This window comes from Lemur catta, chromosome 7 (assembly GCF_020740605.2).
Source record: "Lemur catta isolate mLemCat1 chromosome 7, mLemCat1.pri, whole genome shotgun sequence".
Classification (NCBI taxonomy): Eukaryota; Metazoa; Chordata; class Mammalia; order Primates; family Lemuridae; genus Lemur; species Lemur catta.
Genome location: NC_059134.1, coordinates 101,109,614 through 101,136,316, shown reverse-complemented (window position 1 = coordinate 101,136,316; position 26,703 = coordinate 101,109,614). Strand labels below are relative to the sequence as shown.

Below are 26,703 nucleotides of genomic sequence, written 5' to 3'. Positions count from 1 at the left end.
GCGGGCTCGGCCAGTTCGCGGTGGCTTGTGGGAGTGGTAGGCCCGTCGCTCCGGGAGCCGCAGAGGTAGGCGAGGAGAGGAGGCGGCGAAGCCTTCCCGAGATACTCAGGCTTGGTCATTCCCTTCCCGCAGACCGGGTAGTAGGGGTGTCCGCGGTGCCTTCTGGGAGATATAGTCCGAGGAGTGGCTGGGCACGCTCAGGGGGTCACTGCGCTTCTGCAGGTTCTGCTGTCACTAGTCAGTGGGCAAGATATGAGGGAAACTTTTAAACACCGGTGGCTATATGCATAAGGGGTGTTATTGAAAAAATAAAAGGAAAAACAAAAAAGAATATAATACATTTAAAGAAATGAAGAATTTTTATATTATTAAAAAAAGAAAAAAAAATTTTTTAAAACCAAAACAACAACAAAAAATAAATAAATAAACACCGGTGGCGTGTGTAAATGTATTCAGCCACTTTGGTTGTATATTTATCAGTATCCATTAATGTATAAATAATGTGCCTACTCTGTGTCTAGCAACTCTTCCCCGACGTGCAAAGAGGAACATAAAAGAACCGCTGTAGTTATTTGTATTAATAATAAGGTAAAAGGTAAAGAATGAAGTAGCTCTATGCACCCTAAAATGGATCCTCAGGGCATATTTTTGAAGGAAATAAGCTGCAGAACAATTTGTGTGCTAGGATAGTATTTATATTAGTATTTTAAAACTTTGAAACAATACTAAATTTTCGCTGAGTCAGTCATGCTTATTCATTCAACAAATGAATTTTTGGTACCTACAATGGGCTAGGCACTCAGTTCTAGGCACTGAGTATATAGTAATGAATAAAACACTAAATTCCTGTCCTTCACCTCTTCACCTCTGGGTTTTCCTCAAAATCCCTAACTCTCATCTAATCATGAGAAAACATCTGATAAACCCAAGCTGAGGACATTCTACAAAATACCTGACCAGTACTGCTCAAAAGTGTAAAGCTCATGAAAGACAAGGAAGGACCCAGAAACTGTTGCAGATGAGAAGCTAAAGAGGCAGGACAACTAAATGCAATGTGGTGTTCTGGATTGAAATCTTGGAACAGAAAAAGGACATCAGTGGAAAAACTAGTCAATAGGGTGACCAGCCATCCCAGTTGGCCCAGGACTGAGGGGACTCAGGGGTATGGGACTTTTCTGTTTTAAGATCAGTCAAGTCTTAGGCACCTGGGAGCGCTACGTGTGGAATTCAAATAAAGTCTGTTGTTTGGTGAATAGTTTTCATCAATTAATTTTGATAAACGTGCCATGGTTGTGTAAGGTGATAACATTAGGGGGAGCAGGGTTTATGGGAATTCTGTTCTATCTTTGCCACTCTTGTGTAAATCTAAGATTATTCAAAAATAAAAAAGTTTACCAGCCTGATCAAGAGCGAGACCTCGTCTCTACTAAAAAATGGAAAGAAATTATCTGGACAGCTAAAAATATATATGGAAAAAAATTAGCTGGGCATGGTGGCACACGCCTGTAGTCCCAGCTACTCGGGAGGCTGAGGCAGAAGGATTGCTTAAGCCCAGGAGTTTGAGGTTGCTGTGAACTATGCCACAGCACTCTAGCCAGGGCAAAAGAGCGAGACTCTATCTCAAAAAAAAAAATAAAAAAAGACAGTGCCAACTGCTGTGAGGAGGATACACTGGAGAGGGTCAAGGTTGAGGACTGAAATAAAAGTCCTACCCCTCCCTAACAGACTAACAGACCCTCCTTTGGCTAAAAAACCCTGAAGTTTTAAGTTCCTGGCCATGACAGGGCAGAGGCTGGCCACATCCCATTTGCTTCTACCTCACTTTCCTTTACTAATCCTTACTAGATTTTGTCAAAGACTGACTTGAGAAGAAAAGACTGGAAAACTTCTTTTTTTTTTTTTTTTTTTGAGACAGAGTCTTGCTTTGTTGCCCGGGCTAGAGTGAGTGCCATGGCATCAGCCTAGCTCACAGCAACCTCAAACTCCTGGGCTCAAGCGATCCTCCTGCCTCAGCCTCCCGAGTAGCTGGGACTACAGGCATGCGCCACCATGCCCAGCTAGTTTTTTTCTATATATATTTTTAGTTGGCCAGATAATTTCTTTCTATTTTTAGTAGAGACGAGGTCTCGCTCTTGCTCAGGACGGTCTGGAACTCCTGACCTCGAGCGATCCACCTGCCTTGGCCTCCCAGAGTGCTAGGATTACAGGCGTGAGCCACCGCGCCCAGCCCTCTCTACTTATTTTGGATGAACTGTCCATGCTCCCAGCAAAAGCCAAACCCACTTGTGCAGGAGGTTGTTTTGGACCTGGTAAATCTGAATTGCCTCCTGGACAGTTGAGTAGAGATGCTGAGTCAGCAACTGGATACACGAGTTCAGGGTTCTGGGAAGAGGTCTGGGCTAGAGAGAGAAATCTGGGACTCCCCAGCTCATGGATAGGATTTAAAGCAGGAGAGGATGAGATCACCAAAGACTGAGTTCTGGGGTGCTCCTCCCTATAGAGTTTGGGAAGCCAGGATGAACCAGCAAAGCAGTCTGAGAAGGATTAGCCAGAGAGACAGGAGGAAAAAGAGAACATCTGGTGTCCCAGAGCATAACAAGAGTGAGCATCCAGGCAGCAGTGTGATCAGCAGTGTCAGATGCTGCTGATAGGTCAAGCAGGTTGAGGACTGACGACCCACCAGTGGATTTAGCTCTGAGGGCATCCCTGATGCCCACAGTAAGAGCAGTTTGGGAGCAAAAGTCTGATGGGCTTGGGCTCAAGAAAAATGGGAGGAAAGAAATTGGAGACAGTGATAACACACAACTCTTTCAGGGATCTTTGCAGCAAAGGGAGGGAGAAAAATAAGATAATAGCTGGAGAAAAAGAGGGTCCAAAAGGTTTTGTTGGTTAATAAGAGAGGAGTGGTGGCCTTGAGTGGGTGAGAGGGAACGAGTTTCTGAGTGGCAAGTTTAGCCTTTGCTAGAAGCGTGGGCTCTTTATCCACAGCAACTGCAGATAAGGCCAAGTGCACGGTACATGTGGTGGGTGCTTCAGTTTTCTCAATGAAATAAGAAGCTCAGTCAGTCATCGTCCTGTCTCCAGATATCCCCTCCCTCCCTCCTTCACACCTTTGTTCAAATGTCACCTTCTCCATGAAACTGTCCCAGACCTTACCTTCCTACTTAAAATCACACCCTCCAGCCCAAATTCCTCTATTGGTCCCTCGACCCCGCTCTACTTTTTTTTCTAAAGCATTAACACCTTCTAGAATAGGGTTTCTCCATCTAAGCACTATTGACATTTGAGACTGGAACATTCTTTGTGGTTGGGGGCTGTCCTGTACATTGTAGGATGGTGAGCAGCACACAGGGCTTCTACCCAGTGAATGCCAGCAGCACCCCTCTCCCAGCTGTGACAACTAAAACTGTCTCCAGACATTGCCAAATGTGCCCTGGGGGTCAAAATAGCCCTTGATTGAGAACCACGATTCTAGCATATAATATAACTGACTTATTTGTTACTGTTTGTTTCCTACCACCAAAATATAAGCTCCACAGGACAGGGACTGTGTCTGTTTTGTTCACTGATGTATCTGTCCCATGTGCCTAGAATAGAGTATGGCACATAATAGGTGTACAACAAGTATTTGCTGAGTAAATAAATACATGCATGCAAAGGAGTGATTATTCATGATTGACCTGGAATGTAGGCTGGGTGAGGACATGAAGACACCATTGCTCTCATGCCCAGGCAACAGAGCAAGACTCTGTCTCAAAAAAAAGAGAAAGAGGCTGGGTGCAGTGGCTCATGCCTGTAATCCTAGCACTTGGGAGGCCGAGGCGGGTGGATCGTTTGAGCTTGGGAGTTAGAGACCAGCTTGAGCAAGAGCGAGACCCTGTCTCTACTAGAAATAGAAAGAAATTAGCTGGACAACTAAAAATATATAGAAAAAATTAGCCGGGCATGGTGGCGCATGCCTGTAGTCCCAGCTACACAGGAGGCTGAGGCAGTAGGATTGCTTGAGCCCAGGAGTTTGAGGTTGCTGTGAGCTAGGCTGACACCACGGCACTCTAGCCCGGACAACAGAGAAAGACTATGTTTCAAAAAAAAAAGAGAGAAAGAAATAGAAAAAGAGAAAGAAACATCACATGAGCCACATATGGAACTTTGGAATTTCCAGAAACTACATTAAAAAAAGCAAGATAAAGACATAGTCGGGATTAATTTTATAATAATAACATATTTTATTTAATGCAGTGTATCTGAAATGCTATTTCAACTAGGCACAGTGCTCCATGGCCAGATGTGGCTAGTGACTCCTTACTGGACACCATGGCTGTCCAGCATGACTGTGGGAATGAGTGGCTGAGGTAGTATAGAGGACAAGATCCTGGGAGAAGAGGGGTCCAAGGAACTGAGAGGCCTGGCATGTATATGGAAATCTCTAAGAATTAACACGGGAGTGGGATGAGGAGTGACAGCAAGCCAGAAACCAAAATTATCTAGAAATGAGCCATCCGTATGTTGGGAGATGTCAGAAACGAAGTGGGTTGTATCAGCTGATAACTGGAGTTTGAACCTGAGTGCTTGAAAGGAGGAGGGATGGAGAATGTCTGTAAGAGGTGATGGGGACTAGGGAGGACACCTACCTCACCTCCTCCAGGGCCAGTGTCAGGAGGGGCATAGGAAACCCTGGGAGGCGGCAGGAGGAGTAGCAGTGACCTCAGGGAGAGCAAGGTTTCTGCTAGAGCAGGGGGCATAAGGAACTGTTTGGAGAAGGAGTGAGGACAAGGAGATTTTGCTGAAGATGGACAGTCAACTACAGAGGGCACAAAGGACAGCTTCAGGGGCTGCGGAGGGGGGACGATGTCAGAAAATGGGGTGCCCAGAGCTGTGCAGAACCTGAGGAGAACCTGGGGAGCCTGAGAGTCTCTTGTGGTGAAACTGACCCACAGGGATGAAGGGCAGGACCACTTCGGAGGGTTTTGAGGTAGGGTGGGGGCAGGGAGCCAGCTGTGTGAGGGTAGGGATGTGGAATGTGATTCCCACTGCTGGAGGCAAGGGGGGGGGCAGTCCTTCTGGACATCTGCCAATATGTATGTATGTACAGGTAACCACGGAGCACATCAACTTAAATTAGTCTTAATGGGGGGAGGGGAGGGAGTCAAGGGGGAATTCAGCCTCTAATTTTCTTTTTTTTTTTTTTTTTGAGGCAGTCTTGTTCTGTCACCCTGAGTAGAGTGCAGTGGCGTCTTCGTCATCGTAGCTCACTGCAACCTCAAACTCCTGGGCTCAGGTGATTCTTCTGCCTCCCAAGTAGCTGGGAATACAGGTGCGTGCCACCATTCCCGGCTAATTTTTTCTATTTTTGGTAAAGACAGGGTCTTGCTCTTGCTTAGACTGGTCTCCAGAACTCCTGGCCTCAAGCGATCCTCCTGCCTTGGCCTCCCAGAGTGCTAGGATTATAGGCATGAGCCTAACATTCTTGACAGAAAAGTACAATCTAATTTTAATGAGGAAACAATCAGACAAATGCAAATTGTAGTTCATTCTAAAAAGAACTGGACTGGACCCTTCAAAAATGTCAAGATGATGAAAGACAATAAAGAGGGAGGAAGGAATTGTTCTAGATTAAAGGAGAATAAAGAGACATGACAACCAAATGCAACATGTGAACCAGAATTGGATCCTTGATATTTCAAAAATGCCGTAATGAACATTTTTTTTTAAAGATAGGATCTTACTCTGTTGCCCAGGCTGGAGTGCAGTGGCCTGATCATAGCTCACTGCAGCCTCAAACTCCTGGGCTCAAGTGATCTTCCTGCCTCAGCCTCCCAAGTAGCTGGGACTATAGGCATGTGCCACCACACCTGGCTATTTTTTTTATTTTTTTGTAGAGACAGCATCTCACTGTGTTGCCCAGGCTGTTCTCTAACTCTTGGCCTCAAGCAATTCTCCCACCTCGGCCTCCCAAAGTGCTAGGATTAAAGGCGTGAGCCACCATGCCCAGCTATCAAGGACATGTTTGACACAAAGTGGGCAGCTTAAGCAACAGAAATTTATTGTCTCACAGTTCTGGCGGCTAGATGTCCAAGATCAAGGTGTTGGCAGGGTTGGTTCCTTCTGTTGGCTGTGAGGAAGACCCTGTTTTATGCCTCTTACCTAATTTCTGGTGATTTGCTGGCAATCTCTGGTGTTCCTCAGCTTTAGAAGCGTCACCCAGATCTCAGTCTGTGCCTTCATCTCACATGATATTCTCCTTGTGTGAGTCTGTGTCTAAATTTCCCCTTTTTAAAAGGACACTAGTCATATTGGATTAGGGCCCACCCCAATGGCCTCATCTTAACTAATTCCATCTGCAATGATCCTATTTCCAAATAAGTTCACAATCGAGGTATTTGGGGTTGACTGCAACATACACGTTTTAGGGGTTCATAATTCAACCCATGATAGACTGTATATTAAATAATGTTATATCAATATAATTATGGGGTTTGGTGGCTTCTTATTCTTAGAAATGCTTGCTAAAGCATTTAGGTGCAAAGTTCAAGATGTCTGCAACTTCCTTTCAAATGGTTTAGCAAAATATATGCTATATATATGTAGAGATGGAGAGATATGTAGGTAAAGCAAAGGCAGACAAATGTTAATTGGCGAATCTAGGTGAAGAGTATATGGAATTCAAATTCTTGCAATCTTTCTGTAGGTTTGGAATTTGTCAACATAAAACAGTGGGAGATTTATCTTCCAAAACTATAAAAATTTGGAAATCTGAAAGTCTTTTGGCTAAATTATTGCTGAGCACCAGAGAAGCAGCCATTTCTCCAATATAGTGAGGGATGGCTCCAGGTCTTAGCCTGCCTGCTGTCTGTCCAGGACCCTCTCTTTGGGCCTCTGCACCCCAATAGGCACACATTTCCTGAGTGGGTCAATGGCATTTTACATCACTATCTCACCAAACACCAGAACCTCCCATGAGATGGATTTTATGATTCCCATTTATATATGGGGAAACTGAGGCTTAGAGAAGTCAAGTAACTTATCCATGGCTGCACAGTTAGACTAGAATCCAGGTTGTCTGGCTCTCACTCCTGGGCTCCTAACCAGGCCATAGGATTCGATGGACACCCTCCAACGCCATTCACAACCAGACAGTGGCAGCCCGAGTCTCTTTTTATTTTCCCCTAGCTTTAGGGCCCACGATGAGCCATGGGGCATAGCCATTGGTCCCCCAGGCCTGCCCCTGATCCTAGGGCACATGCCCTCCCCTTTTCTCAACCAGCCCAGCCTTAAGGTCTGGGTCCTGCCCAGCCATGGACACCCAAGCTAAAAACAAGTGAGGTCCCTCCCAGACCTCTCCTCCTGGAGGGGCAACAGGGCACTGGATACCCCTGGTGTGCCCTCCAGATTCACTTCCCTTCTTCACCCTGCTGTGCCCCTAAAGCTGGCCACTACAACCTGCAGTCACTGAGTTCTTGGGCTTCTGGCTGCTGGTTGAGTTTGGACAAAGGGAGGCAGGAGATGGGAGAGAGTACTACTAGAGGTGGAGGAATTTACTTCCTGGGCTGCCTTCCTGCTCAGCCATGGCCAAGTTCTACCAAAAGCCTGAGCTCCTATCAGGTAATACCATTGCCTCTTCCTGCCCAGGTGGCTTGGGGTTCTAAGTTCCCCACTGCTGCCAGGGCTGGGCCACTGCCATTCTTTGATGGATTCCCTTAACACTGCCCACATTTTTATAAACCATCCCTCTGCTATTAAAGTCTATTCATTGGGCGGGTGCAGAGACTCACACCTGTAATCCCAGCACTTTGGGAGGCCAAGGCAGGAGGATCCCTTGAGGCCAGGAGTTCAAGACCAGACTGGGCATTACAGTGAGACACCATCTCTACAAAAAATTAAAAAATTAGCTGGGCGTGGTGACACGCATACTGTAGTCCCAGCTACTTGGGAGGCTGAGGCAGTTATAGTTAGCTATGATGATGACACTGTACTACAGCTGGATGACAGTGAGACACTGTCTCAAAAAAAAAAAAACCCTATTAATTTACTCCATTTGAGTCACCTGATTCCTGAAAATGCAGGGAAGGCACCTGATCTGTAACTTTCCATGTCACCCCCACTCCTCCCTCCATCCCTGATATCCCATCTTTTGAACCCTAGGTGGACAGATCCAGGCAAAGAGACCAGCAGCTTACAAAGTTGTCTTTATTAGTTTCTTGCTGCTTCACAGAGCATCATGGTCTGTCCCTCCTAGGAATGTGGCATTTGAGGAGATAAATATTTATTTTGCCCCCCACGCCTCAGTAGGGGGAGGTTTAATAAAAATAGTAATATAATAACAATAATAATGACTATGATCAATAATAAAATGCCCCCTATAGTCCCCTAATACGCAGTTGGTGGAAGCTTTGGGGAAAAGGAACCCCCTTTCTGGGAAGGGCCAGAGTATGCCTGGAGACTCTCCAGTAGCCGCTCTAGATGCCCATCTCCCACCAAGAAGCCCTTATAAATACCCTCCCTATCCCCTCCCTGCCTAGGATTCTCTTCCCCTCTGAGAGGCCTGGCTGACACTGAGTCCCCTTGTTCCCAGTCTCACCAAGCTCGTCCCCAGAGAAGGGACTGTAGGACTGTGTTCTTCCAGCTCCCACTCCTCCCCGCTCCTTTTGTATCTCTCTTCTGCTCTTCTGCATCCTCCTTCTTCATCCCTCCCTCCTCCTCTGCATGGCTTCTGCCTCCTTCCGATTATTATTACCTCCTCCTCTACTTCCTCTCCGGTGCCTCTCCCTCACCTCCTTCACCTACATCCTCTCCCTCCTCCATCCTCCGTGTCTCTGGATCAGTGCCTGTCTTTCCCACCCAGACCCTGAACACAGACCTTTCCCACCCAGACCCTGAACACAGACCTGGACTTGCCCCATCTTGGCCTCAGCTGGGGACCAGACAGTCTACAACTGCTCAAGATCCCCAACCTGCTCCCAGGGACCCGGTCCCTCTCCATCTCTCATCCCGACTCTCACAAGCCTCCTGGGGCTTGGTACCATAAGAGCTTTGGCACAATCACCCCTGGACACCAGGGCAGAAGAGGGGCCATTCCATTCCCAATGGCTGGCACAGGCTGGGGCTGGGAGCAGAGGGGAAGGCAGGATGAGGGCTAGGAGTCAGGACCCCCAAGTCCTAGGAACCCAGGCAAGCCTCCCAGTCACTGCCCAGTCCAGGACCTCCCTGAGTCCGAATTTCCATGTCCCGGACCAGCCGGAATATGGCATTTCTCAAACTTTGTTCCCTCACATCTTTCTGTCCTGGGATTGGGGTGGGCCCTGGCAGAGAACATCAAAGGGTGCTCTCTGATTCAGGGGCCGGGGGGAGGCTCCGGGGTCGTTCTGAGACCTGGAGGGGAAAGAGAAGGATGTCAGAGTGGGAAGAGGCAGGGAGGACTATTTCCTCAGGGGCCAGTGCCTCCCAAAGGCCTCCCTAGGACCCATCACCTGCTGTAGCAGGGCCCTTGGAGGAAGCCAGATGTGCAGTGGAGTTGGGAGGAGGGGGGGACATGGGTCACTGGAAGAACATGGAGAAATCCTACTTAACTCTAAATGAACTCAAAGTCCCTTTGTTCATTCACTCCATTCTTCATCCAATCAACAAACATGCTTTACTCTGGGCAGAAGAATGAAACCTGACCCCCACCATCAAGGAGCCCACAGTGGAGAGAGGACAGATACCCAGGAGAAAACCACAGTACAGCAGGAGCTTCAGGGAAGGGGTTGGCGGGGGGGATGGCAAGGTGGCACCAGCCCCAGGGAGGCAGTGACCACCTGACCAGTGGCCAGGAAGGCTTCTTTGAAGGTGATAGTAATGGGCACCTTGGAGGGAAGCCTGGGTGTTAATCAGGTTAAAGATAGGGAAGGGCATTCAAAACAGGGGGAACAGCAGGGGCAAGAGCCTGAAAGTGTGAAAGAACATGGCCAGTTCCAGGGTTCTGAGTGGCCTGGTGTGACTGGAGTGGATGTGTGTATGGGGGGCATTGGAGATGTGACTGGAGGGTGAGTGGTGCCCTCCCAGCTCCTCTTAGGTCTTCCCCTGTCCGCAGTCGGAATGGATTGCTCCTTCCTCTGACTACCCACCATGGGCTGGGCCTCTGTTAAGAATTCCCAGAGCTCCCCTCGTGTGGCATCCTCCCTCTGTGCCAGGCACTGTGCTGAGCCATTCCCAGGTATCCTCACCTCACACAGGTCTCACGAAAATAACCATTTTACAGGTGAGTCAAAGCTCAGGGAGCTTAGGCACCTAGCCCGGGGCCACACAGCTGGGACAGTCAGTCAGAGCCAAGATTCCCACCTGGGCCCACCTGCCTCCAGGGCCCTGCTGGTGCCCACTGGTGGGGTCATATCGGTAAGAGTCTGCATCTCTTAGGATAGAGGGCAGGGATGGGCTCAGCTCATTCCCTAGCCTCGGGTCCCAGAGCGGGGCCTAGCACAGAACAGAACTGCCTGTCCTTTGAATGGCGGAGAGGAAAAGCCCCTCCCCACCAGCTCACCTGTATTAGGGAGGCTGCTGGGCTCAGAGATCCCTGGGGGCAGGACACGGACTCGCTGGACAGAGATGTCCAAGGTTTCCTCTTCACTGCTCCAGGAGCAGGATAAGGGGACAAAAGTGCCAAGGTCATATGTGAGGAGCCCACAGCGGGTGGGAACTCGGGGGAGGGTGTGGAGTACTGGGCTACCCTTACTGGGGTCTGCATGTCCAGCGAGGCCGTCACTGCCCACAGAGGCTGGGCGACGCAACGCCTCCGAGAAGCTGTGGGGCCGTTGCGGGCCAGAAGTGCGGGCACCTCGGCCCTTCCCTTCCGGAGCCTGTTGGGGGACAGTGCAAAGGGGCTGGGACCCGGAGGAATAAGAGACCAGGACGAATGAACGAACTGCCCTCGACCCCCATTCTGGAAGCGCTTGAGTCCCAGCGCCGGAGGGACGAGTCACAGGCCTGTAATCACAGAGGCCTGCGATTGGCTCGAGCTCACCACAGAGGCCGGTGATTGGCTCCGCAGGACTCACCCGGGGCGGATCCCTGGCGCTGGGCCTCCCGTTGGTGGGGCCCACGTGCACCAGGTGGTTGAAATTGGTGGGCGGCGAGATGAGTTTGGAGCGCACAAAGGGGTCCTTCAGCATGTCCCTGCAGGTGGGTGGAGGGTGTGTCGGGAGCTGGGCGCGAAGCTCAACGCCCCTCAGCAGGCGTCTCTTCGTCCCGCCCACAGGAGGCCCCGCCCCCCGCGCCGCGCAGGCGTACCTGCGCTGCTGCTTCTGCAGCTCCTCCGACACCCGGAAAAAGAAGCGGCGCTTGCTCTTGGTGCGGAATAGCTGGCGCCGGCTGTTGTCGGTGAGGTCGGGGATGTCGAACTCGTCCTTCTCTGTGGGAGCAGCAGAGAGCAGGGCGGGGCTCGCAAGTCCCCAGGGCCCCAGCGAGCTCGCGCTCAGGTCACACACACACACTCCCTCACCTGCCAGCTGGTTCCTGAGGTAGGTCAGGCGGACCTTCTCGGTGCCATAGAGGAACAAGGAGCCCTCTGGATTCAGGGGCCGCACCTGAGGTGGCAGGCAGAGGTCAGGCCAGGCCACCCAGCCCCACCCCAGTGCAGCCTCAGGGGTCTGGGGAGGCCCTCACCTTCTTGAGCGGCACCGTCTGTACCCATTCTGCTCGCCTCACGTCAAACACATCGATGGCGCTCTCGCTGGACACTGTCAGGTAGGGGGCTGCATAACCTGCAGGCAGGAAACTGCCTGTGCTGTGCAGCCCCCAGCAAATCAGGCACCTCTCTGAGCTCACTTCCTCCTCTGTACCACAGGGACCCTGTGCCCTGTCACAGCACAGTAACTTCCACACTCCACGCAGTGGTCCTTCCCCTGAACACTCTACGGGCTGCCCTACAGAACCTCCACAACCGTGGAGCACGCACTGCATACCTGGCACAGTTGGCATGTTTTTTCTCCCTTAATTCTTTCCTCTCTCTTTCTTTTGAGACAAAATCTGCTATGTCACCCAGGCTGGTCTTGAATTCCTGGCCTCAAGCAATTCTCCCACCTCAGCCTCCAGAGTGGCTGGGATTACAGGTGAACCACACCCAGTTCCCTTAATTCTCAAACTCTGAGCAGGTACTGTTATTATCACCCCTAACTTACAGATGACAGAATGGAAACCTGGGAGCTAAGTAATGGTCAGGGTCACCCAGTGAGGGCTGGGATTTGGCCCCAGGCTGTCTGGGTCCAAAGCCTACAATGCTGAAAGTCTGTGCTACTCCCAAGCCACAAGCCCCATCCTAGAAGAGCCATTGCTCATGGAGGAAGCTCTGTCTCTCTTCCAGCCCTTAGCCCACCACACCAGTTACTTATGAATGCACCTAACTGCCAGACTGCCCCACTACCCCATTCATTCATTCATCCCTCCAAACATTCACAGCCCCTGGAGTGTGCCTGCCTGGGCTGGGTGCTGGATATAGATGAAACCAACAGGGCCCATTCCCCAGGCCCCCAGTGCACCAGGCCAGTCGTTCAGTAGGAGGTGATGAGCCAGGACACAGGTCTGAACGGAGAGGTAGGAGAGCAGAGAAGGGAGAGACAAGTGACGGGGAGGGCAGGGCTAGGAGCATGAAGGCACTAGTAACAATGACAGCAAGGGCAGCAGTCGTCTTTGGAGGGCCTACCAGCTCCAGGCCCTGCACTGACACTGGAGCTGGACTTGGTTAAGAGTTTGCTGGATATAAAAGATGGAGAGCAGCTCAGGCATGGAAGAGGAAGGTCCCACACAAGCCACTAAAAGCAGAACAGGCTGTGGTTGGGCTGGAGGATGTGCACTGGATCAAGGAATGAGACGTGTAGGGCTTCCAATACCAAACTCAGGAGTTGGGGCAGGACCCTGTCTTCACCTATACATCGAAGGCGCCTGGCCCCCCAGCCAGGCCCGCTGCAGGCCTTACCCCAGCCCGTGGGTGCTGCTGGCCACAGCAGCTCATGGCCACGAGACTTGCGGCCTGTGCCATCCACGTAGACACCAGCAGTGGTGAAGAGCAGCAGGAACTCACTGAGGCTGAGCTCCAGGGCGCCCAGTGCCTCGCCCAGGCCCCCTCGAGACGGCGGTAGCTCCTCAGGCACCAGACCAGACCCCAGCACCAGTGGTGCAGCCTCATTGAGCAGTGGGTAGACTGTGAAGCCACCGGCGGCACCCACACACAGCCGGTCGCCCAGCAGCCCCAGGCTCTGCACAGGTGCGGGTGCCTGCAACTCACGGATGCGGTGCTGCCAGGGCCCTGGGCCTGGACCCAGCTGGTAGCAGAGCACTTGGCGCTTGACAGCTACACAGAGCACTGGGGTGCGATCCTGCAGGATGCGCCCAGTTACCACCATCTGGCAGCCTCGAGACTCGGGGATCTTGGCACCTGCTGCCTCTGTGCTCTCCAGCTCGGCCAGTGCAAAGAGGCGCACACTGGGGCCACGGCCACACAGCACAATCAGCAGGCCCGCTGTGGGGCTCACAGCCAGCCGCTGCACCCGCCGGCACTCCCCCACCTGGAAGATGTCTGCAGGGTTGTCGAAGGGAGAGTGTCACCCACAGGTGAGTGGAAAGCAGCACATCCCCATCCTCCACTGTCCCCTGGGCTGACCCCACCCATGCCTGCCCTTGGCATGTACCGTTGCTGTGCAGATGGATCACAAACAGCCCCTCCTCGGTGCCCAGAGCAAGCCGCTCCTGGTCTGGTGGAGGGAGGGAGAGGGTCGGGGGTCAGAGGGTCTGTCCAGTGGTGGAGAAACTGGGCAGTCCACCTGCCCTTGCTGAGCCTGTTTCTCCTGAGGAGGTAGGGGTGGTAATAGTCCCACTGTCCCTGTGTTGCCGGACCCCTCTCTCCCTTGGTTCAAAAGAGAGAAAGCCATGGGGGCAGGGGGTAGGTGAGAGGCCCACTATCTTGAGCTGTGGGTTTTGTGGTAAGTCACATCACCACTTGGAGCCTCAGTTTCCCCTTATGCAAACTGGGGACAATGATGGCACCTCTCTCACAGGGCGGCTGTGAGGAAGAGAAGCAGCAATGCCGGTGGCTAACCCCTCCAGCTCCCAACTGACCTAGGGGATCCACACGCCCTCTCCCATGGCTCCCACCCTGAGCGAGGGCAGGGCTGGCTCAGGGGCTCAGCTGTTAGGAGAAGACTAAGAGTGCTGTTTCAGGCATCTTTCCCAGCTGTAAGTCACGGAGGGGCCCTGCTGAACGTGAGTGAGCCTTGTGGCAGCTCCGCCCAGGAGATGTGAGGCTCCAGGTGGGTGGTTCTTTGGCTGCCCACGGTCCCCTAGCTGCTAGAGAGAGCCAGGACCGGGACCCTTGTTTGTCTCATTCAAAGCCCTTGCTCCTTCCACTTGCTTGAAATTCTTTTAGAAAAAGCAGAAACAGGCACAGAGAAATGCAGTGGCCAGAAGCCAGGCTCCCTGCCCTGTGGCCCAGGACCCTTCACACAGCTGTGCACAGAGGAGGGCAGAGAGGATATGTGTGCAAAGCTGGGTCCACGGCTCATGGCTGCAGGGAATGGGCAGGGATGGTGGCCCTCTGGACTGTGCCTGGGCCAGCACCAACCCTACGGGCCCAGATTGCTCCCTCGAGGCAGCTCACCAAGGATGGCAGCGCAGAGTGTGTGGGGCAGCAGTGGCAGCCCGTTGTCATAGGCCTCCTTGAGTGTGTACACGGGCCGGGGTCTTGGCCGTGTGTCCAGCAGCAGCTGCTGCAACTCGCCCAGCATGTGCAGCCAGCGCTCCCGCTCCCCCTCGCTCTCAGCCAGCAGCAGCACGGTGCACAGGGTAGGTGGCACGGTCAGCTGGGAGGCTGTCACCTGCAGGCAGGGTCCAGGCTGGAGGGCTGTGGGCTGAGAGCCTGCCATCCTGCCTCCCTTCCCGCCTCACCAGCCAGTGTGCACAGAAACCGAGTGTGTACTTGTTGGGTGCAGCGCTAGGCCCTGTCCACAGCAGGGGACAAGCTAGTCAGGAGGTCAGACAGCATGCAGACAATTTGCAGAGGACTGTATGACCAGCGCCATAATAGGGCAAGGACGGGCCTTGTGGGAACAAGAGTACAGCCCCTACCCCAGGCCAAGAGTTGAAGGATGACTTCCCAAGAGATGTGAAACTTCTGCCAGAGCCTGAGGGTGAGTGGACTAACCAGGCGTTAGTCAAGGAGGGTGAGGGGCTGGGGACCGGCGGGGGCTGCCAGTTGCATACAAAGGGAACAGAACATGAAGGACAGAGCATAAGGCGCACAGGGGTACGGGGAACCCTTGGAACTGGAGAAAACAAGGAGTGGCCAGAGCAGGGAGAGGTGCCCGGGGAGAGGGCTGGGAGGCCTGCAGGGTCAGATCCGTGGGGACTCAAGGCCTCAGTCAGGAGGAGCACCCTGAGGGTGATGGGAGCCACAGAGGGTCCTGAACAAGGCAGGACGTGTCCAAATGCTCATGTGGGAAGCTCACTGTGGCTGCAAGATGGCGATCTCATTAGGGCCAGAATGGAGGCCACTGTGGCCAGCATGTGGAGAGGGAGGACAGTGGCTGGATTGGGGACAGCATGGGGAGGCAGAGTGGCTGGCCCATTGCGCCCCAGGCACTCACCCTAAAGATTCGTGGCAGATCCTTGGACTGGGCATGGATGACATCTGAGGCCAGGACAGGAGTGGCTGAGAACTGGGGGTCCCTGGGAGGTCCATGGAGCAGGTTAGAGATCTCACTGTCCCCAGCTGCCCCCTCACCATTAGTCCCAGGCTGTGTCCCGCTGCCACCACCCACCTCAGATCCAGCGCCTGCAGGAGGGCCCCACTGGCCGGGCTGAGCCGAGGGTCAGGGGCGTCAAATAGCAGCAGGCGCGAGTCGCTGAGCGCAGCAAACACCCGTTGCCAGCCCCGCCGGACGCCAGAGGGCCGTGGCACCTGGGGGAAGGCAGGCATGGGAGGGCCCGAGCGAGCCCTCAGCCCCCCATACCGACCCCCTCCCCCAGCCCCTGCTCACCGACAGGAAGCCCTCGTAGGCAGTGCCCGTGCCCGTTTCGGGGTGCACTCCCAGGGCTGTGTGGAGCAGGTCAGGGGGCACGGGGCAGGGTGGGGCCTGTGGGGCACAGGTTGAGTGACAGAAGTAGCCGCAGGCTGTGGGGAAAGTGGGAGAGGGCAGATAGGGTGAAGCTGGGAAGGGACAGCCTCGAGCCAGGACTTTAGGCATTCCCAGCCCCAGCTTCCCTGAGGCCATGGTGGCACCTGAACTGTCACCAATTCCCCAACAAGTAAGAAAAGAAAAACAAAAACTGAGCATTGGGACATTGGACCAGCAGGTGCCAGTGACCCTCGGTTGGGAGAAACAGCCTGGGTGTGTCAGGGTCACACACATGGGGGCTGTGGCTGGAGTGTGGGGAGCGGGTGTGCGGAGGGCTAGGGCTTCTCACCGTCACAGCCCAGGCCCTGGCGGCCCAGGCCCAGCATCAGCGAGGTGCAGCGGAGACACTTGGTGGGGGATGGGAAGCTCCGGGGGCGCAGCATGTGTGAGCCAGGCTGGGGATGGGGAACGTGCCATTACCCACGCTTGCCACAGCCTCCCAGGGCCCTGTGCCCGGCCCTGAGGGCTCAGGCCACCCCAAATGTGTCTGCCCGTCATTATGTACGTGGAAGGTCCCATGGAGCTTGGCAGAATAGCTTGGCGCCCCCACCCCGCTCAGCCTGCTAGGTGCTGACCTTAGTAGGAGGACCTTCTGCAGGGGCTGTGGTGGCTGCAGGTACTCTGGGGAACACCGTCTGCAGGAGAGGAAGTGAATAGGTGAGAAGGGCAGGGGGTGGGGCCCCGCCCCCCAACCTTGGAACCCGCCTGTGCTCACCCCTGAGCGCAGGCTGCGTCGGCCCTCTGGCCTCAGCTCTGGCTCCATCCCAGGCCTTGGGGCCTCTCCTAAGACGCCAGTCTCCTTGGCAGGATCCTTCTGGGGATGGGAGAGGGAGGGACAAAGTCAAGGCCCCTGCACCTTGCTCCAGGACTCCTCCCTGACCCCTTCTCCCTGTCTCTTACCTCTGAGCTCCGGAAGGACAAGAAGGGAATCAGGGAGTTTGACGGCTTGGGGTCTGCAAACAAAGAGTGTGGGTCACTGGGGATGGGGTCCCTGGCCCAATGAACCTGGGGCCAGCAGGGGCCTCAGTTAACCACCTGAGTAAAACAGGGAAAGGACCACAGGCTGGGGGCAGGGTTGGCCCACAGCAAGTGCTCAGTGAGTGCTGGTGACAGATGGCAGGGTAAGCAGCAGAGTCCGAGAACAGACTCCTGTCCCCACAGCCCTGCCAGGCCATTGCCAGAGCCCCTTTGTGGCCATGAAGCTGTGGTGGGGGCCTGGCTCCAGAATGGGCAGGCAGTGGCCACTCACCCCCTGGCCCGCGGGCCCGCAGCTCCTCCCGCAGCGTGGCCAGCTCCTGCTGCAGGGCCTGGCTCTGCTTCTCGGCCTCTTGCAGACGGCTGGGGGAGAACAGCAAGGGCTCGCCACCGGCCTCTGCACAGGGCCCAACCCTGCAGCGCCTGCCCCCAGCCTCACCGCTCGGCCTGCAGCTGGGCCTCCTGCACCTGCGTCAGCCGCTCCTGCAGGCCCTGCTTGGCGCGGATCTCAGCCTCCAGCGCCGACTGCAGCTCCAGCCTGGCCGAAGCCTCCATCTTCTGGAGCCGTCGTGCCTTCCACTGGTGGTCCTGATGGCCACGGGGCACACATGTAAGATGCCCTCTGGGCCCAGCTGCCTCAGGGGCCCACTCCCCCAGAGCACACCACTGTCCATGCCTCCTGGCCAGGCTCAAAGCCCCAGCTCAGCCACTGACCTGCTGTGAGCACAGTGTCCCCACCTGCAGAGTGAGGCTACTGGCACCCTGCAGCCCCCAAGGGTGTCCCTGGGGCTCACCAGCGGCCGGGCAGGGAGTGTCTGGGTGCCTACGTTCCGCAAGGACTCCAGCTCCTCAGCCATCTTGGTGGCCAGGGCCTGCAGGTAGCCTCTTGAGACCTTCTCATCATTCACCCTGTTGGGAAAGGGGCTCAGGGTTAGGGGCTGGCCCTTCAGCCCTCCCTGGGCCCACTCTGGCCCACCAGCACCCACCAGCGGAGGATGTCGGCGATCTGGGCCTCCCAGTTGCTCTCTGTCTCCCGCCGCTCGCCCTCCAGCTGCTGCTTGCTCTGCTGCTCCTGCGCCAGCTCTTCTGCCAGCTGGGGACCGGGTAGGGAGGTGGCTGAGCCCCAGAGTGCTCCAGCAGCCCTGGCCATCTGCTTTCTCCCTACAGGACCACCCGCACCCAGAGCCCCATCTGTGCCTGCCCTTGCTCACTGCTATAGCCTGCCTGCCCAGCCCCTGGCAGCTCCGCCCACCCTCCTGCTGGCTCTCCTTCCCTCTCTTGTCTACTCTGTCCCTCTGTCCGCCCTGCTCACCCGCTCCTGCTCCCGGCTCAGCCGCCGGTTCTCCTCCTGCAGCCGGCACAGAGCCTCCTCCTTCCCACTTGGCCTGGGGAGGAGAAGGCCGAGGCAGTGACTCCCAGCCTGGCCTGGGTCCAGCCTGTCCCCACCACCCCTCCTGCCCAGCTCACCCGTGGCTGTGGGCCTGCTCCAGCTGCTCCCGCAGAGCAGCTACCTCCTGCCTCAGTTGAGCTTCCTGAGGCCCACCCTCGGGCGGTCCCGTGCCATTGGTCTCAGAGGCTGTGTGGACCGTCTTGAGGATGTGGAGAGGGGTTCAAGGCAGGGGCCCAGGAGGCCATGGCCCACCCCACCCCTGGGACACAGGGGTCAGGCCTGGGGGAAAGCACCTCTTGCCAAGGGGGTAAGACCTCACTACCTTGACCTGGGAACACTCCTCAAGGCTTCGCTCCCACTGTCCCTGCAGCTGTGTCACCTCCTGGCTCAGGGTGGCCACCTGGGCTTCCAGCTGTGATGGGTGCAGAGGCAGGCCAGTGCTGACTTTGCCCACTCCAATCCCTCTGCCCCACCTCACCAGACTCAGGCTCTGCCAGCCACAGCAGGCACGAGGAGGCAGTGGACTTTGAGATCACCCCTCCTGCTCACCCACCTCCCTCTGGGTAGCCCGGGCTTCCTTCAGCTGGGAGCTCAGGGCCTGGGTCTGGCTGACTATGGCCGCTTCTCTCTTCTGGGCCTCCTGCAGCCTCTGGGACAGCTCCTCCTGCTGCTCCCGGGCTCTGCATAGCTCCTGCTCCTGAGCCTGCAGATTTGCCCGAGCCTCAGCCAGCTCCTGGGGAGTCAGGGTGGGGAGGACAAGGCCCAGAATCAGGGCAAGGACCTCCACAGCATGGAGCCCTGGGCCACTCACCAGCCTCAGCAGGCCCTCACCTGGTGGAGCTGGTCTCTCTCATGCCATGGGTCACTGTCCTGACCTGGGCTACTAGCAGGGGACCCATCCATCTGGGACAAGGGGGCATGGCTGTCCTTCAGCGTCTCTGCCAGGAATAGTCACTGAGACCTGCACGTACTGACTGCCCCAGCCTCAGCCAGGTACTGCACGTGCAGTGTCTCATAGAACCTTCACCACGGCCTGGGAGGTGGGTCTCCTCCCAGGTGGGTGGCCCATTTCCCACCTGTAGGCTTGGGGGTTTAAGGTACTTCCCCAAGATCACACAGCATGTACGGAGCAGGGGTAGGAATGGAACCCAGGTGGGACTCAGCCACAGCGTGGGCGTAGGATGGGGCCAGCAATACCTGACAACCTCTCCCGTAGAGTCTGCACTTCCTTCTGTAGCTGCTGCAGCTCCCAGTGGTCTGAAGGGGTGTGTAGGGCCTCTGGCAGGGGAGGCAGCCCCCATAGGTGAGCAGCTGCTCCTGCAGCAGCAGCCCCCAGGGCCAACATGCCCAACCTCAGCCAGTCTTCCCCAGCTGCTCCCCGTACCTTGGCACTTCCGGCTCAGCTCTACCTTCTCCTGCTCCAGACAGCGGAGCTTCCGCTCCAGAGCAGCCAAGGGCTCAGAGCTGCCCTCAGGACTGGGACTGGGGGAGGACAGGGGCGACATATGTTGGCAGAAAGCCCCCTCCATCCTAGTGCATCCAATCACTCCATCACCCAAGACACACCCAGACCAGACTTTGCCCTCAGGAGAACCCAGGCTGGTGCCATGGGCAGTGGCTCCAGGGCACAGGCTTCAGGGTCCTGGGCCCAGGTGTGAGCCCTAGTCCTAGCCTTTCCAAGCTGTATCACCTTGAACCTAACATAGCTTCAGTTTCCTCATGGGCAATGGTGGCAATAACAAGGCTTCTCCCAGGGCTATTGAGAGGATGTGGTGACACAGGCCAAGTTGGCTCTGATGAGTAGGGGTCAGAGGTATTTCCTGTACCCCAGAGCATGCCTCACCAGGACCTTGCCGCAGTCTCACGCCAGCCCCTCAAATGCATGATCATCCCACCCATTTTACAGAGGCACTAAGTGAAGCTTGGGAGCCGCACGGGCTTCAAAGTCCATCAAGGCCTCTGGCTCCAAGTCCAGTCCATCCTCAGCTTGCCGTGGAGGGCACTGAGAGAGCCACGTGCTGGGATGGGGCCCAGCTGGACACAGGTATGGTTTCACCGGGACCCTGAGGACATGCAGGCTCAGAGCACCTGTCACGTGCAGGCACTGGGTAGCCATTCTGCCTTCCTTCCCGGTTGCTGGTGGGCTTCCAGTGTCCTCCAGGCCAGGCAGCCCCCAGCTTCCCACCAGGTGTGTGAGGACTAAACTCACCTGGCGGAGGTATAGGTAAAGCCCACGAATGGCAGGTGGTGGCCCGAGAAGGCCCCATGGGAGGGTGGTGGCAGGGTTCCCTGCAGGAGGAGATGGGAGGAGAGGCAGAGTGAACAGGCAGAGCTCCAAGAGGAGGCCTGGGAACCAGGAGGCCCCTGGGGACCTGCTCAGGTGGGAACCTAAGGGCATAACACGGCCCCACGAAAACAGCCCCCAGTTCCCATGAGTCCCTGAGGGTGTGGCCTCCCAGGGGCTGCTGGGAGTTTCTTCCTTCTGCGAATGCTGATTAATAGGATGACACCTGGGATCAAAGGACCTTCACTTGGCACAACCCACTCCAGCACAGGTGAACAGGCTGAGGTGAACCATAACTCTTGCAAGCCCCTGGGGTCTGAAGGCCTCACCCCTAGCCCATCCCAGGGAACTTCTGGAGGGTTCCCACAGCCAGTGAGGGTCAGGGCACCTCCCCGCCTGCAGTAGCATCAGCCACTCACTGGGTGGTTGAGGGTGTCATCATCCACATCAAAGTTGGAGGTGTCCATGGGCCCTTGGAGCTCAGGGACATAGGGGGCAGTGCTGGCCGCCAGCCGCTCCCAGTCCACGCCTTCAAAGAAGGGATGGTTCCGGAAGTCATCCAGCCCGCCACGGCCCAGCCGCTCCTCCTGGCGGCACAGCAACTGTCGGATCAGGTCTCGGGCGCTGGCTGGTATATCAGGCATATCCGAGGGGAACTGCAGGTGGTCCTGTGGGCAGGGGAATCAGGCTGGGTCAAGTGTCCAGGATTCCAAGCCCACAGACTTGGGAGTCCCACTGCCCTCCCTGGAGCCCCAGAGCCTGGCAACCAGACCTCATGGTTCATGATCTTGCCATAGGTTTCCACCAGGGACTCGGCGTAGAAGGGCGTCTCCCCAAAGAGCAGCTCATAGGCGCACACTCCCAGTGACCACCAGTCACACTGAGGGCCGTAGTGGCCCTTGCCCTCCTCCATGGCCTGCAGGATCTCAGGGGAGATATAGTCCGGTGTCCCTACTGCCACTGATGAATCCACCTGTGGGGGGTGGTGTTGATGATGCCATGAGGGCAGCTTCGGGCATGGCTGGGGCTGCTGGCCCCTCACCACAACCCTGGCACTCCAACCCTGCCAGGGCTGGGTTGGCCTGATGCCCCCCCACCTGGGGCCTGGGGCTCCCGTTGGCCTGCCTGGTATCCCCTGATCCCACTCTGGGGTGGGGTCCTTACCATGCCGCTATTGTTGAGACGCAGGCAGGAGCCAAAGTCAGCCAGGCGAATGTGTCCATTCACGTCCAAGAGGACGTTGTCTGGCTTGACATCCCTGGGGGAGGGCAGGGAGCATGAGGGGCTTGACCTGTGTGTGTGGATGTGTGTTAAGGCTCATGCCCAGGTGCAAGGTGTGTGCGTGCACATGGGAGGGAGAGAAGGCTGGTGGCCAGGAGGAAGCAGGTGGCTAGATTGAGGACAACCCTTTGGAGGCAGGAGAGTGTGCTGTCGGGGCTGCAGGAGCCAGACATCCCCAGTGCAGACCACGGCTCAGCCACCCACAAGCCAAGTCACCTTGAGTCAGGTGCTTACCCGTGCTAAGCTCTGACTTCCTCGACTAAAATGGGGACCAGAGCAGCCCTCACCACATATGCTTTCTTAGCATAAGGATTCAAAGGAACCATATATGAAGCCCCCAGCAGTGTTTGGCACACGCTGAGTGCTCAGCAAACAGCAGCTCTCCCCAGAGCAGTCAGCAGGGGCTGGATGGGGCAGGGGGCTGTGGGGCCCCACCTGTGGACATAGCCCAGCTGGTGCAGCGAGTGGATGGCTAGCACCATCTCCGCCAGGTAGAACTGGGCCAGCTCAGGTGGCAGGCGGTCCTCAAAGCGGCTCAGCAGTGTGAGGAGGTCCCCACCGGCATAGTAGTCCATCACCAGGTACTGGATGGCGGTACGTAGGGAACAAGAATCAGCCTGGGAGGAAGGGGCACCTGCACCCTCACATTGGTCCCATGGGGCTCTGGGAAGGCAGGGCTGTGTCCCCCAGCATGCCTAGGGTAGCCAGTTCCCAGCCAGAGCTCAGGCAGGAGGCTCCAGGCCCAGGAGCTGGAGGGAGGGAAGCCTCTTTGTCCCAGTAGAAGGAGTCTCTCTCCTTGGTCCCAGCACCCCCAGCCCCCCTAGGCAACCCCCCTATAACCCTGCAGAGTGTCCTCACCAGGTACTCCTCGTCTTGGAAGGCATAGTGCAGAGTGGTCACCCAGCGGGTGTCCCCCTTCACCAGAACGTCCCGCTCCTCCCGGAAACAGGCCGTCTGCAGCAGGTTTTAGGGAGCAAGGGGTAGGATGGGATCAGAGCCCAGGAACCCCCACCCCTGCCTTGCCAGCTCAGGAGATGGGGAAGGACTTAGTAAGTCTAAGGGCTCAGATGGAGGTCACGGCTCTGCTCTCCCCAGGCTGCTTTGGATGAGCCTGAGCCCACACTTCATGGCTCTAGGCCTTGGTGTTACCGTAAGGAAAAGGGGAACAACTCTGCTTGCTTTTAAGAAAGGTTTATTGTGAGGAAGGGACAGGAGATTGTGGCTGTTGAGGGTGACATCCTTTGCCTGGTCAGCAGCCATCCCCCTCCCCTTCCCCTGGATGCCTCAAGGGCAGCACACACCCACCCCCACCCACGTGAAGGCTGCCAAAGGCCCACCAGACCCCACACTGACCTCAGCTCTCTTCAGCATCTCCCACTTGTGCAGCATTTTCATGGCAAAAATCTGCCCACTGTCCCTCTGCCTCACCACAGCAACCTGAGGCCACAGGGAAGGCTGGGGTCAGCACAGCCCGGTGGGAACACACTCCTCCCCACCTACCCCAGGGCCTTTGCTCACCTCCCCGAAGGCCCCTCGGCCGATCACCTTCAAAATCTCAAAGTCATCTCTCTGCAGACGCAGCTCTTTCACCTTTGTTACGAAGGGGCTGGCTGAGGGGACACGGGGTGAGGCTCAGAGTGCATGCAGGGCGAGTGAGGGGGCCAGCTCCCTCTCTCACCTTGGGAAGCAGGAGCTGCAACTCCTGTGAGCCCAGGGCAGGGATGCCCTCCCCAGTGACAGCCTCTGGCTAAGGGGTCGAGAGAAGCTGGAGCCCATGTGGCAATGATCAGGAAGTGTGGAAGGTGAGGGTCCTGGCTCAGCTTACCAATTGGCCCCCAGACCTCTCTGGACCCCCATCCTCAGACTCCAGGCAGCCTCCACCCCAGGCGTTGATGGGATTTGTGGTCCTCCTCAGCCTAGGGCCTGACCCTGGCTGGCCAGGTTGCCCTGGGGACCATGGGGAGACCATTCCCACCCCAGCTCACAGTCCTTGGCCCCCTAACAGGCCCAGGCCAGGGCCTGTCTTGGGAAACTGGACGGGTGACATTCCTTGTCCCTAGAGAGGATTCTCTGCCATTTGGGAGCTGTGGGCCTGGGTCTGGGGACCCTGTAGGCATAGAGGTACCTGGCTGGGGGTGAGGTCTGGGGCAGCCCTAGAGCAGGGAGGACAGTGGCTCTGCCGGGCTCTGGGAGGACAGGCTCTGTGCACCCCAAGTGGGGCCCCCTCAGTCTGGAGGCATAAATACCAGTCGCCCAGGTGCTCACAAGACTCAAAAACAGAGCCAAAACACCTTCCCATGGCACAGACACTAGCACCTGAGGGTGTGAGCACTCAGGAGCCCCTCCAGGCCTGACCAGCCTACAGCTCTAAGCCCTGCCTCCCTCCTGGGAGGAGGCCTATGCCTGGCCAAGAACCTCCTCCTTCCTCAGAGTCCTGGATGCCTCTGTAAGGGGCATCTCTAGCCACTCCCAGGCCCTTCCCAGGCCTGGAGTAGCCACAGGCTGGAGGGAGGGAACTGGGTCTTGGGAACTTAGGGAGGCAGGAGTGACCATTCAGGACAAGGGGCAGCTGTGGTCTGGCACCCTGCCTCAGTTTCCCCTTGCCAGGAGGTAAACTCCCTGCCAGCTGGGCGGGCCGATGGGTGGGACAGAGAGCTGCTCCACAGGTTTATCAGGCAGAACCCCCGCAGCGGGGGTGGTGTGGAAACTTCATTACCAAAATTAATTGTCTCTTTCCCAGGTCTGTGTGTGGAGATGGGGAGAAGGAGCCACCGGCCTCCGAGGGGGAACCGAGGCCAGAGCAGAGGGGTGACCCACCAGCCAGACAGAGGCCAATGCCCAGGGCCCATAGGCATGAGGATCCAGGCCCCCAGGACTGGCTGCCCAGTCCCCTTCCCTTGCCACAGGGCATGGGGGCTCTGGGCAGCAGCAGGGACAAGTTGGGGCAGGAGAGGAATGAGTCACCGCCCTTTGAGTTACCTCGGGAGATGTCAACAGATGGGTCCCCATGCTGGGGTCCCAGGTAGAGGTGCCAGAGGCAGGCAGGGAGGAGCACACATGTGTGTGCAAACACACACACACGTGTGTGGGGAGGTGATGACAACACAGACACACGCATAACACACAAGAGTCCCACAGGGGCCGTCTGACTGCCCTCAGCCTGGACGGGAGGCCTGGGGCTGGGGGCCAAGTTGCTGGCACATCTGGGTTGCAGGCCCCCAAGTGTGCCAGGCCAGGCCTTGTGCCTGCCCAGAGCTCAGGAGTGCAAGGAACGCTAGTCACCCACTGGGCAAACACCCGCCTCACCCTACCCTCCAGGTCAGGCCCCCGTGCCTTACTCCCATGGCCTGGCCGGGTATAATGAGGGAACCCTCTGAGTGGCGCCAGGGCCCACTGTAGGTTCAGGGTCACCCCAGGCCAGCCACTCCCGGTGACTCAGATGAGTCAACCAGGAAAAGGCACAGACCCACCTCCAGCCAGGCCCCCCTCCCCGGCCCTGGGGGAACAGCTCTCAGGGAGCCTGGCCAGCAGCTGGCAGAGACCAAGGGGCTGAAGTTGCCTCCTAAGTCCAGGCTGCGGTGGTCCTGTATGCAGGGAGATGGGTGTGTGTCTGTGTGTGCGGGTATCTGCAAGTGTGCAAGACTGAGAGAGCCTGTGTCAGTGCACGGCGCAGACGTGGGTCTGCGTGGGGTGTGGGGTGTGGGGTGTGATGTGTGAGCGAGAAATCTTGTACACAACTCCGTAGGGCGTGCCTTGGTACATGTGTCTGTGGTCTATACCTGGGCACAAGTTTGCGTGTGTCTGTGTGAAGTGTTTGCTGTGTACCTGTGCCGGGGTCTGTGAGTGGGAAGGGGCGTGTGTGTATCTGAGTGAGGGTGAGGTGCACAGGTGAGTGAGCCGGCCGCGGGTTCTCCTGTCAGGGCCAGTGAGGAGAGTCTGCGAGGGGAACGTCTGGGGGTGCAGGTCCCTGCGGGAGGGCCTGTGAGCGTGGAGCGCGTGGGGTCCCGGCGCGGGCTCCCTAGGGCGGCCCCCCCGACCTTGCCGCACCGCCACTCACCCCAGCTCAGGAACTGCGCCACGTTGCGCTCCCGCCGCAGGGGGGTGCTGCTGAGTTCGTGGTGCAGCCCCAGCAGCAGATCCAGGAGGCCGTCGAGCCCGGGGCCGCCGCCGGCCTCGCCCCGTGCCAGCCGCTCCAGCGCGCGCAGCCGCCGCTCCATGGCTGCGGCCCGAGCCCCGATCCCTGGCTAGAGCCCGGCCGCCCGCATGCCCGACCGCATGCCCGCCCGTCGGTCCGTCCGTCCGTCCGTCCGTCCGTAGGCCGGTCCTCGCGTCCAACCCCCACCGTCCCGCCCTCCCCGCTGTCACCTTCCTCCGCCGCAGCCTGCGCGCCCTCACCTGGACGCCGCGCCCCGCCCCCCGCCCCGCCCCCCGACGGACGGGCAGGTGCGCGCCGGCCAATGGGAGCCGCGGCTGAAGGTGAAGGTGGGAGGGCGGAGGCGCGCGGGGGTGGGACCAACTCCGGCCAGGAAGTGGGGGGGGCGGGACGCGGAAAGTAACTCCTGGGCGGGGTGGGGGTGGGGTCCCCCTGGGTCCAAATGACCGCCTAGATTCTTGCGCGGCCCCAGGCCCAGCTC

General features: G+C 56.9%; 1 protein-coding gene across 4 annotated transcripts; it reads right to left on the bottom strand.

Moving 5' to 3' along the window:
- Window positions 1–3: 3 nt before the first annotated feature.
- Window positions 4–26,380, bottom strand: CDC42BPG (CDC42 binding protein kinase gamma). 4 transcript variants are annotated; one of them, XR_006736290.1, is made up of 38 exons: window positions 26,127–26,379; window positions 23,588–23,679; window positions 23,423–23,506; window positions 22,928–23,023; window positions 22,505–22,653; window positions 21,953–22,046; window positions 21,561–21,761; window positions 21,208–21,456; window positions 20,714–20,793; window positions 19,889–19,986; window positions 19,702–19,782; window positions 19,336–19,442; window positions 19,058–19,237; window positions 18,827–18,916; window positions 18,582–18,703; window positions 18,427–18,499; window positions 18,101–18,207; window positions 17,909–18,023; window positions 17,554–17,702; window positions 17,389–17,477; window positions 17,040–17,092; window positions 16,855–16,953; window positions 16,715–16,774; window positions 16,429–16,534; window positions 16,002–16,135; window positions 15,783–15,922; window positions 15,609–15,690; window positions 14,624–14,840; window positions 13,659–13,721; window positions 12,947–13,546; window positions 11,638–11,735; window positions 11,474–11,558; window positions 11,263–11,383; window positions 11,031–11,148; window positions 10,709–10,832; window positions 10,517–10,602; window positions 9,468–9,537; window positions 8,174–9,369 (listed from the first exon to the last, which is right to left on the bottom strand). XR_006736290.1 is itself a non-coding variant. In XM_045556115.1 (37 exons), exons 1-37 carry the CDS (start codon window positions 26,284–26,286, stop codon window positions 9,313–9,315), a joined length of 4,659 nt encoding a protein of 1,552 aa, XP_045412071.1. In that variant the 5' UTR covers window positions 26,287–26,378; the 3' UTR covers window positions 8,174–9,312. The 4 variants fall into 4 exon arrangements, 3 of the variants coding, with proteins under 3 accessions (XP_045412073.1, XP_045412071.1, XP_045412072.1); XM_045556115.1 differs by lacking the exon at window positions 9,468–9,537 and having other exon boundaries at window positions 26,127–26,378; XM_045556117.1 differs by lacking the exons at window positions 8,174–9,369; window positions 9,468–9,537; window positions 10,517–10,602; window positions 10,709–10,832 and adding an exon at window positions 4–234 and having other exon boundaries at window positions 26,127–26,380.
- Between the last annotated feature and the right edge of the window lie 323 nt (window positions 26,381–26,703).

What these genes read in the sequence shown, in the direction of transcription:
- CDC42BPG (XM_045556115.1), bottom strand. Translation starts at nt 26,286, where the DNA reads ATGGAGCGGCGGCTGCGCGCGCTGGAGCGGCTGGCACGGGGCGAGGCC. An exon ending in GCTGAGCCGGAAGTGCCAAG is followed by an intron (nt 19,783 to 19,888) that starts GTACGGGGAGCA and finishes CTCCCCTGCCAG; the next exon opens with AGGCCCTACACACCCCTTCA. An exon ending in GCGCCAGGGATCCGCCCCGG is followed by an intron (nt 10,833 to 11,030) that starts GTGAGTCCTGCG and finishes GTCCCCCAACAG; the next exon opens with GCTCCGGAAGGGAAGGGCCG.